The 13,484-nt window shown below is 42.9% G+C and overlaps 1 protein-coding gene across 1 annotated transcript in view; it reads left to right on the top strand.

The window, feature by feature from the left end:
* The window catches only part of NOBOX (NOBOX oogenesis homeobox), a 69,120-nt gene extending 55,900 nt beyond the window's left edge, over nt 1–13,220 (top strand). Inside the window, exon 7 of the mRNA XM_040661018.2 lies at nt 12,852–13,220. Within this exon, the coding sequence (XP_040516952.1) occupies nt 12,852–12,895 (44 nt within the window). The 3' untranslated portion in view covers nt 12,896–13,220. The remainder of the gene's footprint in view (nt 1–12,851) is intronic.
* Nucleotides 13,221–13,484: the final 264 nt, after the last annotated feature.

Genomic DNA, 13,484 nt, shown 5'->3' with positions numbered 1-13,484 from the left:
TATTATTAATGTAAGACAGTATAGGCTCCCAAGTGGGCAAGATGAAATATCAAGAATGGTGCAGGAATTAGAAAAAGTCAGCATTATAATACTTGCACATAGCCCATATAATTCCCCCATATGGCCAGTGTGAAAGTCAGAGGGAACATGGAGAATGATAGTGGATTATAGAGAATTAAATAAGGTCACACCGCCTACTCATGCAGCCATACCCATTATTGCCTCCCTAATGGACACATTGAGTAGGGAGATAAAAACCTACCATTGTGTCCTAGATTTAGCAAATATGTTCTTCAGTATTCTAATCGCTGAAGAATCGCAAGATCAGTTTGTGTTTACATGGGGAGGCAGGCAGTGGACCTTTCAGGTCCTGCCACAGGGGTATGTGCATTCGCCAACGTATTGTCATAATCTAGTGGTGCGTGACCTGGCTAATTGGAAAAAGCCTGATAATGGTAACTTATATCATTACACTGATGATCTCCTGTTGACATCTGATTCACTGCAGGTGGTAGCACAAGCAGCAGATTCATTACTTATCTGCAGGAAAGAGGATGGGCTATAAATCCTCAGAAGGTGCAAGGTCTGGGCCTGTCCGTAAAATTCCTGGGGGTAGTTCGGTCAGGAAAGACCAAAGGACTACCAAGTGCTGTCACAGATAAGGTTCAGGCATTCCCAGTCCCTACAACACCAAAGCAGCTGCAGGAGTTTTTAGGTATTCTGGGGTACTGGTGCTCCTGGCAAGCCCAGGACACGGGTAAGCTTTCCAGTCATCTCTGATTATCCCTCTCTAACGTGATAATCTTTCCAGCCTAACTTCTCTATATACTTATTGATTATGCATCTATATACTCATTGATTATACAGATGATTTTCCCTGATTTTTCAGTTAATCAGAATTGTTCCAGAAGATTGTTCCCTGAGAAAGAAAATGTAGAACAAACAAAGGCAATGACAGAGCCAGAGCCTATATTTGAGAAATAGGCACAGTAGGAAAAAATATCAAAAAGGAATTAATTCACCCCTCCTGGTAACAGTTTGGAGAAAGGGATGAGCTGCAGGGATGAGCCCCTGTTCGTACCGTCGCGCTGCTGGAGAGAAGGGCAGGGGCAAAAAGAGGACCTGTGCAGACTCAGATTGCACAGGAAGTATTACGGAGACAGAAGGGGTGGCTCCAGACCCCCCCGCCCCCCCCCCCCCCTCCCCTCCAGGCACCCACCCACACTCACGTAGCCCACCCATTGGTTCAGGCTGTGACCTTGGAATTCCACTACACTCCACCCCTTCACAGCATGAACCAATGACTGAGCAGGTAGGGGGATGAGCCCCTGCAACCTGGTGGCCCAAGATACAATGCACATCACGACACATGCGTAACACCCACCGCAATATAGAATGTTAAGACAGTAAAGGCAATCATTGGCAGTCTTTTCCGTGGTTCTGTTGGGCCAGTACTTGGTGTTCTTTCTGGGGGCATATCTTCTTCAAGGACCAGTAGCACTTCTGTTTCATGCTCACCAGTTTCCAAAAGTTGAGCAGTGCATCACAGGGCGTCACAATGTTTCCTCATGGACATGTTTGAGTGATATTGCTCCTGCCAGCCATCGTGTGAACTTATAACCTCAAGGAAACATATGTTTAATAGGTACGAGGAGGGGTAGGTCTGCCCTCCATGGTGAGATGCAGGCTGTATTTCGGTCTCGAGTCAACACCTCTGCTTGTACTGAGACACGTCCTGGTCTTCGATACCACACCCTTTGACCTGATATCTGTGGCTGAATCACTATATCAGGTACCAAAGGCAGGGGGGGGTTCTAATTTGCCACATGGACATGATTAATGTCCCCTTTGCAATGAAAACAGAGGTGTCAACTACTACCTCTTCTGGCCATGCACCGATTACTGAAGGGTTTACTGATCCTCCAACCTCTAACAATCTTCCCCCAAGATGCAAGGAGACCACACCATTTTGGTCCTGCCTGCACTTTCCGAGGCTATTTTACCTTGTGTCTCCCAGGCTCTAGGTCCTCAGGGTCAGGAAGCAGAAGATTATCCATGGTGCCAACTTGCGGCTTGAGTGACGTGTCCTAGTCCTGTAATTTGTATCCTAAGCGGGGAGGCCCAAGTTGTCTGCAATATTCTTAAAGCACTGGGTCTACCATCTCTTGGTCTCTCATTCAAGTCTTGCAGGGTTTCATAAAGCCTCTTGGTCCACCCCTGCAAGGACTGTGAATCTGCCTTCAGAGCAGCCTTCAGGATCCTGTTATACCTTTCTATTAGGCCTGCTCCCGCTGGATTGTAGGGCAGGTGAAACCACCATTCGATGTTATTGTCTTCAGCCCACTTCTGCACAGTTGCACCTGTGAAATGTGTGCCTTGGTCACTCTCAATGACCTCAGGAGTCCCATATGATGCTATCAATCTAGTTAGAGCTTTGATGGTATAGAATTGGTTTGCCTTTGCTATGGGATAGGCTTGCATCAATCCACTTGCTGTATCAACACAAGTTAGGGCTTATCTGGCCCCCTCAGATCGAGGAAGGGGACCTATATAATCACTCTGCCATCGCTGTAATTGGTTGTGTCCTCTAGCAAGATGGGCCGTAGTTTCCAGCAGAGGTATTGGTCTCATTTGTGAGCAAGCATCACGGTCCTGACATGCCTGGGCAATATCTGGTAACTGAATGGGCAACCCCCATGCTTTAGCTGCTGCCCACATCGTTTTCTGTCCTGCATGTTGTAATTTCTGCTGCAGCCAGTGGGTTATGTCTTCTGCTGATGTACTTCCCAACCATTGCCGGTGTGTCAGCTTCATCATTGCCTAGTGACTGCAAGGGTTGATGTCCAGAGACGTGGTATGCTTGTATGGTTCTGTGCCTAACCACGTTCCGTATATCAGGCCACATATCTTTTGCCCCAGCTAGGTCAGGCATGGATCATGCAATCCTGAGTGGCTCCCTGTGCTATCCAGAGAGTGAGCCCTTGGTAGACTGCCCAACTATCTGTGCAGATGTTTAGTGCGCTGTTGCTAGGCTCTTGAGTTATCACCATCCACACCGCTCATAGGTCAGTCCACTGGCTACTTTGTCCATCCCCTTCTTTGAACCATATAGTTTCAGTTGAGGGATGGTATGCAACGCTTCGCCACCTACTTGGGTTCCCTCTGCTGGATCCATCTGTGTACCAGGCATCTTCTGGGATAGGGTATTTCCCCTCCTGTGCAGGACTCTTTTCTGGACAAGTAACCACTATTTCCTCAGGTGTCTCTGCTGTGATATGTTACTGGCCCAAGTATCTTTTGAAGTTCTTCCTCCAGTGGAGATGATGACAGGTGCTTCTTTGACTAAGATAGGCAACCCAGCATGCTACTGTTTGTGATTGGGCCACCCTGGTCTTAGAAATGTAGGTTAGGTCTTTTACCCACCCCTGAATTGGTCAAGTTGTTTTAACAATAACCTCTGCAGTCTGAGTTATTGGTTCTACCACCTGCAATGCAGAATAGGTAGCCAGTAACTGCTTTTCAACCATGCTGTGTCTCTCTACTGCTCCATGCCAAATCTGTGACCAGAACCAATTGGGATTCAGACAGAACTCTGGCACTGTCACAGCCCCCAGCCAAATGCTTCTTGGGTTACATACACATCTAGTTTGGCTGGAAGGGTTGGATCAAATATACCCAGCATCTGGGCCTGTTTAACAGCTATTTTTGCTTGCTGGAAAGCTTCTTGTTCTGTTCTACCCCAATCCCATACTTGGCCTTTTTTTTTGTTAATCGATATAAATGTTTTAGCGGTTGTGCTAAGTGGGGAATAAGGGATCGCCAATATCCTAATATACCCAAAAACTCTTGCAACTGCTTTGGTTTTGTGGGAATCTGGAACACTTGGATCTTATCACTGATTGCACTGAGTAACACCTTAGTCTTACCTGACTAGACAACACCCAGGAATTTAACTGTTAGCCTTGGTCCTTGTACATTTTGTGGGTTCATAGCTCATCCTTTTTCCTGTAAAAAAGTAATTAATGATGGTACTGTCTTCTCTAATGCCTCGATTGAGTCAGACGTTAGCATCAAATCATCGATGTAGTGGTACATTTTGACAGTAGATGGTTTGTTCCAATTTGCCATGTCACGTGCCACCAAATTATGACAAAAAGTAGGTGAATGCACGTACCCCTGAGGTAGGACTTGAAAAGTCCACTGCCTGCTCTCCCACGTGAGTGCGAACTGGTCTTGAGATTCCTTAGCAATTGGAATGCTGAAAAATGCATTTGCTAGATCTAGAACGCAGTGGTATGTTTCTATTTCTCTACTTAATGTATCCATGGGGGAGGCGATGTTGGGTACAGCCGCATGGATCGGTGGCATGACTTTATTTAGTTCTCTGTAGTCTACTGTCATTTGCCACGTACCATCTGACTTCCTGACTGGCCATATGGGGGAGTTGTATGGGCCGTGTGCAGGTCTACTGATCCCTACTCTCTCCAGCTCCTGCACAGTCTTGGTAATTTCTTTTTGCCCACCTGGGAGTCTATACTGCTTTGTATTTGTGATCTGGTGTGGTTGTGGCAAATAGGTTCAATTTTTGCACGACCCCTTATGATTGCCTGCACCACCCAGATACTAATACATCTTTCCCTTAATCTGAACTCTCCCACAGTGGTTTGGAGAGTCAGACCCGATAGGATGTCTATCTGCAATATGTACTCTGGAACTGGGGCAATAGACACCTTGTACTCCCAGGGTGGTAGACGCCCAACCCCCAATTTCAACCATGTTTGGGTTACGGGAATCATCTGCCCCCTGAACCCACCTATCGTTGCCTTAGAGCCTGAAAATTGGTTTGGGTCACCATATATAATTGATGTTTCTGCCCCAGTATCTACTAGTGCCGTAACCTGCTGCACATTCTTTCGGGACCAATGAATCGTTAGTTCAACGTAGGGTCTCCAGTCTCCTCTAGAGACCCTAGCCTTGGTGAATTTTGGCTCCTCTGTCATGCCATCAGCTCTGCAGTCCCTAAGTCTTCTTCCTCTGACGGCTTGACTGTAGCTGCCCAGGCCACCTGAGGAGGTTTACATTTTTTTGATTGGACTATGAAGTCTTCTAGATTTCACATGTTTCGTGTAATCCGTTCCATGAGTCTAACTCCTTCCCTTTTAGGGGAGCGTTGGAATCTCTGACTGGTAACTGTTCCCATAGTTGTAATAAGACCTGATTAGGCTGTCCATCAATCTTTTGAAATTGAACTCTCGCCCTAATCAGGTCATTGAACATTCGTTTTCTTGAGACCCTGATGGGTCCAGATTGAATTACATTAGGGGCAGGTCTCTTAGGTCATGGTGGTGGATAGATGTCTGACTTTTCCACCACCATTTGGACATTGCGCCTGGCCCTTAGGTGGTATGTCTCCCCCAGATCTGCCACCAATTGGGCGGCCTGTTGTATTATGGCCTCTGAGGCCAGTAGGGGATTCAGTATGGATACCAAAGTACCATACTGATGTGGTGGAGCTTGCTGCAGGATGAGGTCCCTCATTCCTGCTGAAAATTTCATCATGTCTGGGCTCTCAAAATCCTCCTCATAGACTGCCTTCTTCATGCCTAATTCTCAAATGTAGTTTTGCAAGTCCTCCATAGAGGACCATAGGCCGGTATTTAATGATATATCACTCTTATTTGTCCATGTTTCATGACATGTGGCCGTTAATGATGTAATCAATGAATGATTTTCTTCATTATGTTGGACAGCTGCATATAGTCTCTGCCTGAGGGCAAGGTGAGTGGTAATGGATGCCAGTTTTGAAATTTCTGTTCCATTCACCACAACGCTTTCTGCCCCCATGTCATACAATTGGAGCAACCACGCTGGTACACTCTCTCTCGGTTTTTGTCTAAACTGCTGTACTAAATCCATTAATTCAGCTGCTGAGTTTCAGTAGGGCCAAGTGGTGGGTCCTGCATTTTGGTCACAACAACCCCAGGCTTGGGGAGGAGTGGCTGGAAAGCTGCCTGACAAAAAGGGACTTTGATATACTGATGGACAGTTGGCTGAATATGAGCCAGCAGTGTGCCCAGGTGGCCAAGAAGGCCAATAACATCCTGGCTTGTATCAGGAATGGTATGGTGAGCAGGACTAGGGAGTTAATTCTCCTCCTGTGCTCGGTACTGGTGAGGTTCCACCTCGAGTATTGTGCTCAGTTTTGGGCATCTCAAGACAGAATGGACATTAAGGTGCTGGAGCAGGTCCAAAGAGGGGCAACAAGGCTTGTGAAGGGCTTGGAGAATATGCCATACAAGGGGTGACTAAAGGAACTGGGGCTATTTAATCTGGGGAAGTGGAGTCAGAAGGAAGACCTTATTCTTTCTTCAAATACCTGAAAGGTGATTGTAGAGACAGTGGGGTTGGTCTCTTCTCACTGGTGACAGGTGGCAGGACGAGGAGTAATGGCCTCAAGTTGCATCAGGGAAGTTTTAAGCAAGATATCATGAAAAGCTTCTTTACAGAAAGGGTTGTCAAGCAGTGGAATAAGTCCCCTAGGGAGGTGGTTGAGTCACCATCCATGAATGTTTAAAATCTGTTCGGATGTGCTGCTCAGGGACATGACTTAGCAGTGGGTTGTTAGAATTAGGGTAGTATGGTTGGTTTGCTGTTGGACTTGATGATCTAGAAGGTCTTTTCCACCCCGAGCAATTCTATGATTCTATTTTTAATTCCAGGTCAGGAAATTGAGAATATTTCAGTCCTGAAACCTTAAACATATATTTAATCTCTCAACTCAGTTACTATATAGAAAACAAAGAAATTAAAAGTTTCTTCAAAGAACCTGTGGAAACTTAACGCAGAACTGATATTCCTGGTACTGCTGAGATTACATATTTAAATTGTGTACATAATTTTTCTCTATGTTTAATAGATGTATATAATCTCAGAATTTTATATGACTGTTCAATTTTCTGTTCTTTCTTAAGTTTGCAAGGTGCACTAGTTTCTGTATATTCATTTCTATTGGCATGGTATTTGGTTTAGAATGAAGAGGAGAATTATGTGATTCTCTCTACAGTTCGTTTACTTTTTGTGTCTGGAAATAAAGTCAGTGTTTATTTTCCCCTAGTATATTTCATTCCTGTGGTTGAACAGAAAGTGACAACCCTTCTACTAGAGAGAACTGTGGCTTGCTTGCTTTCATTTGAAGGGATCCACAATACAGATAGCAGCAGCCAAACAGATGCTTTCCTGTTGGATGCAAATCCTGGCACTGAGCCATCTTGCTTTTGTAAAGAGAAAAAATATATATATTTACTTTCTCTTGTAAAGCTGTTCTTCAAGAGATTGCATTCCATCATTTTTCCTCTTTTAATACTCAGAATGTACTGGCCCTTTATTAAGTCTACCACTATGCACTATGGAGATATATGTAGATATGATAAACTAAAAACACTGATGGAAACACCCATTTGGTGTTTGCATACAATATGTCATGAAATGGACATTGAAAGTTATGTCCCAGAAGGACTCGCTGATTTTACAGAACTTGTGATTTTTAAACACGCTTCCAGCCTCTCACTTTAGTCCCTTATGCATTTTTTGAATGCTCACCTGGCGATCATGTTGTCAGTCTCTGTGAGCGTACTCCTCATCATTTCACTCAGTATCTGTATTTATTATATTTTGAGGAAGCCTTCCACAAAGCCAGAGAATACTGAACAGGGAGAGTGGAGGGATCTGGGAGAGACTTTAGAGAGATGGGCATTGCCGGTATCATAGAACTTTACTCCTGAACACTTGCAAGATCATAAGAACCTAAGCAAATATTTACTCTCCTCAGGCAGACTGGAGGAGGCACAAATTATTTGGGGCCAGGCTTATGCCTACCGGGCCCTATTCAATACTATCTCAGAGAGGGAGAGAGTCTCTGAAACTGAATAGGAGAATCTCTGAGCTGAAAGGGAGAGCATCTGAGAGAGAGTACAAACTGAGTGAGAGAGACTCCAAGCCGAAAGGAAGAGTCTCCAGGAGAGCATCCAAACTGAGAAGGAGAATCTCCTGATCCAGAAAGAGAGTCTCCTAGCCAAGAAAGATAATCTCCAAACTGTGCAAGAGTCTCCAATCTGAGACAGAGAATCTCCAGTTCAAGAGAGAATCTATCCAAATGAAATGAGACACACCCCAAGTCGAGTGGAAAAAAAAGAGCATTGAAAGTGAGCAGCCTGATCAATCACAGGAGGCACCAGTATCAATGTCAGTTGCCCCTGTAAGAAGATGGAAATTGAAATGAATATTGCCTTGTTTAGAATGCAAGAAAGAGGAGGAGGAGAAAGGAGATGAAGAAGATCCAGGGGAGGGGTTCTCAACAAGATCATTGTCACCAACACCAAGGAAGGCAACAACAAAAACTAAAAGAGAAGAAGAGATGATGAGGAAGGCATTGTTACCATTACTACTTGACCTCTGAAAATGACTGAAATTCAAGGTTCAAGAAAAGATTTTTCATGGCACCCAAATGAACCCATTCTCACCTGGTTACTTCGGTGTTGGGACAATGAGGCCAACAGTGTGTAACAAGATAGTAGAAAAGTTTGCCAACTGCAAAACATTGTTAGGAACTCAGCCATTGACAGAGGTATTAGATGTTTTTAGCTGTAAGGGAAAAATACCCTTTCAAAGACTACCTGATTCTATGATAGACTGCTATGGAAAAAGGCATCCATTATTTGAAAAAGTGTGCCATGGTGGAAATGTTACTTGACCCCTTCATTTTGATGTTTCACACCAAGAGCATGATCCTGAGACAGTCAAGTGTACACCAAATACGTGGTGGAAATTTACAAGAACTGTACCAGAAAAGTATGCCAGTACACTAGCAAGAATGTGTGGCAAAGGGCAAAGAAGACCCCTTTAATTTGAACTGATTATTAGACTTCATGACTTAGAGCAACATTTAACGCCTCCACAAGCTTATGTTTCAGCCATTTCAAAAGCAACTGAAAGAGTAGGTAGAATAGAGAGTAAACATGAAGCTACGACTGGGAAACTGTCTACTGTGCTTAATTGTGGTGAGCCCGATGAACTCATGGTGGCATCAGAGATGCCTGATAAGGATCAGGATTATAAAAACAGTCAGCTGAAGGAGCTGATCAAGTTGATTTCCTCCCTACCTGTATCATTCAGTATCTCAGCTATTAAAAGCAGACATCCTCCTGCTCAAGCCAGTGACAAGTGTAAGACTATGTCGCATATTGCCTTGTGGAAGGCAGATATGACAAAGTGGCATAAAAAACCCACTCCTGCACTATGAGCACAGGTAAGAATGTGGTAGACATGTGGTAAGGCACAGTAGACTACTGTGGTATGGTGTGACTACACCCCCACTCAGTGTGACTGTAGTGGACATGCTAGAATTCCAGTATGAATTGGAGTCAAAAGCAGCCAAGAAGTATTCTACCACTGACATTGCTAACACATTCTTCTCCATTCATTTGGCCACAGAATGTGGGCCACAGTTTATTTTCACCTGGAGGGGCATTCAGTATACCTGGAACCTTTTCCCCCAGGGGTGGAAACATAGCCTGGCCATTTGCCATGGGTTGATCTAAACTGCCCTGGAACAGGACAGTGCTTCTAAGCACCTGCAGTACATTGATGGCATTATGGTGTGGGGCAATATAGCAGAGATAGGTTTCAAGAAATGAGAGAGAACAATTTGGATCCTTCTGAGAGCTGGTTTGGCTATTAACTGAAAAAAAATTGAAAGGATCTGCACAGGAAATTCAGTTCCTAGGTATAAAGTGGCAAGATGGATGTCATCACATTCCAGTGGATGTGGTCAACAAAATTACTGCCTTATCTCTGCCCACTAGTAAGGAAAAGGCACAATATTTTCTGGGCATAGTGGGCTTTTGGAGAATGCACATTCCAAACTATAGCCTCATTGTTAGCCCCATTTATCAGGTGATGTGGAAGAAAAATTTTACACGGGGCCCTGAGCTGCAGCAGGCAGATGAAGTAGGAGATAGCCTGTGCTGTGTCCCTGGGGGCAGTATGGACAGGATTTAAAGAACATCCTCTATGCTGCTGCTGGAGAAAAAAAGGCCCCACTTGTAGTCTTTGGCGAAGGGCCTCAGGAGAGTCTCACAGCTGACCCCTGGGATTCTGGAGTCAAGCATATAGGGGGTCTGAAGAGTACTACCTTTATCCCCTTTTCCCCCATCCCTCTCTCCTGAGTCTTGGGTCCATGGGTCCATCCACCCCATTAGTCACTGAACCAGGCTGAACTAACCCATAAACAGTTGATATATATATATACACATTATATATATATACACACTATATATAGTATTTGATTGTATTGTATTTGCAATCAAAAGTATTTGATTGCTCTGTATGTTAAAGAATCAGTGAATTTATTTAGCTTGCAATGTTAATTAAGGCAGTGAATGTTTATCCGTTACAAATGAGAATAAGCTCCTTGGAGCGAGTTTTGGTAGTATTACCACCTTCTGCCATCATTGTAATTGCTATAAAATTGTGTCAAGCAATTATTAATGACACCTGTTATAAGAATACCTACTTATTTTTGTCTTCCTGTCTTCCAAGAGTCTGAAAGTGATGATATGTCCTGTTACATATTTTGTGCATCAGGAGAAGTAGGAGAAGAAAAATAAAATAGAGTACTGAATGAGCATGAACACAGACCCCAGTCTGGACAGATGAGTTGGGGACTGTTGCAAAAGGGTAGGAATATGTGATCATCCGGCAGCTCTCTGGCATGTTCCAGGCAGTGATGAAGTAGGATGACAAGAAGGGAGCCAGGTTTGCAATTGAAATATGTCTGTGTATGGATGCATTAACCGGGGTTGTTTTTGGTAGCTCGAATTTGGCTGAAGTAATGAAGTGTTTTGTTATTCTAGAAGATGAAGTATGTCACTGCATGGTAATGATACAGTTTATATTAAAGTAAAATGGCTCACGATGAGTTAGCTTTTGGAAACCTTTGGCTTTTATTTTTCTATTAATGTTGAGTGAAGCTGTTTTCATTCTGTGCTGAAAGGTGAAACAGGAAAGAGTATGAGAAATATTGTCTATTAACCTGAGCACCAGGACAGAAAGATGTCATCTTTTGCCAGTCCACCAGATTCAAATCAAATTTGCTGTGTTACATATTTTGCCAATTTCCCACAACTGGGAAATCTGCTCAAATTTTCCAAAGGTCTCTATAATCCATGCTTGATTTTCATCTTCCAGAAAATATAAAAGACTGCTGGGAGTCTAATATGAGATCAAAAGGTCAGTTTTGCATGTGTGTATGGACACGAATATTTTCACAACTGTTTCTACAAACTTAAAAACCTTCAAAAGCAGCCAAGAGGACATGTAAGGTAGCTCAGCATAGGAAGAAAGAACAGGAGGTAGAGACAACATTTCTTTGCCCCTCCTTCTCTGTTTATAGTAAATGGCTGCAGAATAGAAGGAGTAATGGTGGGGGGAATGTGCCTAAGACACGGATTTGTTCATCACATAATGGTGCCAGTTGTTCCCTGTTAGCAGTGAATATTTCTTCAACTTAATTGTCCGCTACAATGAGTAACATGCTCTGTCTTGTACTTGAGTAAATCAGCATTTCAGAACAAGAAACATGTGACTTAGTCTTACAATAAAAAGATTGTTAAGGTAATGTTGATTCTCAGCAAAAAAAAAAAAAAAAAAAAAAAAAAAAAAAAAAAAGAAAAGAAAAGAAAAGAAAAGAATTAACTATGAAGGGTATGAATGGGTGTAGCTTCTTTCTAAAAAGAGATTAAAAAAATGGAATGAACATTTCAGGTGAAATCCTAGCTTCCCTTGATCAGATATAAGATGTAATTCCCATGGGCTGGGACTTCAGTCTTTGGGATTTCTCCTTCTATGAGAGATCTTCAGAAACTCAGTCTGAAGAAAAAGGGAACTGGCGTCAGTATGTACTTCGCTGTAAATTGACTTGCAGAACAAACTCTATAACCACGAAGTAGTTGTAGAGCAGGTACGTTTTATTCGGTCAGCTGGGTGCAGGGGGGATAACTCCTTCCTATCCTGCACACAGAAAGCATGTAAACATCCCCATTTATAGAGGGAATATATGCATGTTTATGGTACAGGGAGTGGTTATTACAATTAATTTTAGTACAATATGCCACGCTTATTCTACAACTCAAACTCCACCCTTAACTAATGGCCCCGTATCGTTCCCATTGTTCGTGCTCAACTACTTTTAACAGCATAACAGATTATCATTTTATTGAAAATCATTCTTAATTTCATACAGCTCTTATTTTTGTGCAGAATTTTCGTGACTCTATAACCCTTTCTAGAGTCAGAAATATTGCAGCATTTACAAAAAAATCCATTTTGTAGCCCTAGTCCATATTTTGTAAGACAATCAAGTAATTGAGTCTGGGAGCACTAATAAATAATAAATAATAAAATAATATATAATAAAAATTAGAATGCCGGAGTGAAAACTATGTTTAAATTTCCAGTAGAGATATGAGAATTGAAGTTCCAGCAAACTTGAAGTTGTCAGTTCTACAAGGGTAAGCAGCTCTTGCTGCCTCTGGTCTCTTTCTCTGTTGGGCAGTGGAGAGGCATTTCACAGCTACAGCTCTGGATGTAAACTTGTTCCTGCATGAGCACCTCAGTGTGGGAAATGACATATTGTTTTTGCATAAGTAATAGAATGTTGTACTAAAGGGGCCTACCTCAAGACCGTTGATACAAGATAAGTTTTTGTCTGTGGTTAAAGAATACAGTATGTGCATTCTTGAGAGATAAGAAGAGGCTCTGGCTGGCATGTTAATTTGTGTACTCTCCTCCCTTAGGGATATTGCTGGGGGAAGGATGGGCTACCGAAGTTAAGGACTGAAAGACATATGTCTGCACCCAGAGCTGCATCCGAAGAAACGAACATAACTGACAGACGTATGGTGTCTGTCTTTATACTGTCTGTATACTGTCTTTGTGACTGTTTTGTGGATTCTGCTTACTTGGAGAAACAAAGAGAAACTGACGTCAACTACTTAGTGGATGTACACGTGTGTGCGAAGATTGTGAACCTGGCAGCAGGGGAAGAACTCAGCATAGGGAACTAGGAGATATAAGAGAACTGAGAACTTGTTTTTCTTACAGCAGGCACCTCTGCTTGTGGAATGCCTGCCATTGCAATAGTGAAATAAAGTACTCTTCACTGAGATCTTTGCCTGGGCCTAAGTTATTGGCTTACATGTGCTTCTTACATCACGAAGTCTGTAATAATTAACTCTATTGTTAATAAATAATAAGAGATAATAATAATAATAATAATGAGAATGGAGTAGAAGACATAAATAATCATTATTTAATCAATAACTTGCATACTTTTGATGCAAATACAGAAAGTATTGTTCTTGCTTTACTAATGTCATCTGAAATCTAGGAAGAAAACACTCTAACTCCAATGTGGTGTTAGAAAGCTG

This window comes from Gallus gallus, chromosome 1, assembly GCF_016699485.2.
Source record: "Gallus gallus isolate bGalGal1 chromosome 1, bGalGal1.mat.broiler.GRCg7b, whole genome shotgun sequence".
Taxonomy (NCBI): Eukaryota; Metazoa; Chordata; class Aves; order Galliformes; family Phasianidae; genus Gallus; species Gallus gallus.
This window is presented reverse-complemented; position numbering and strand designations above follow the sequence as displayed.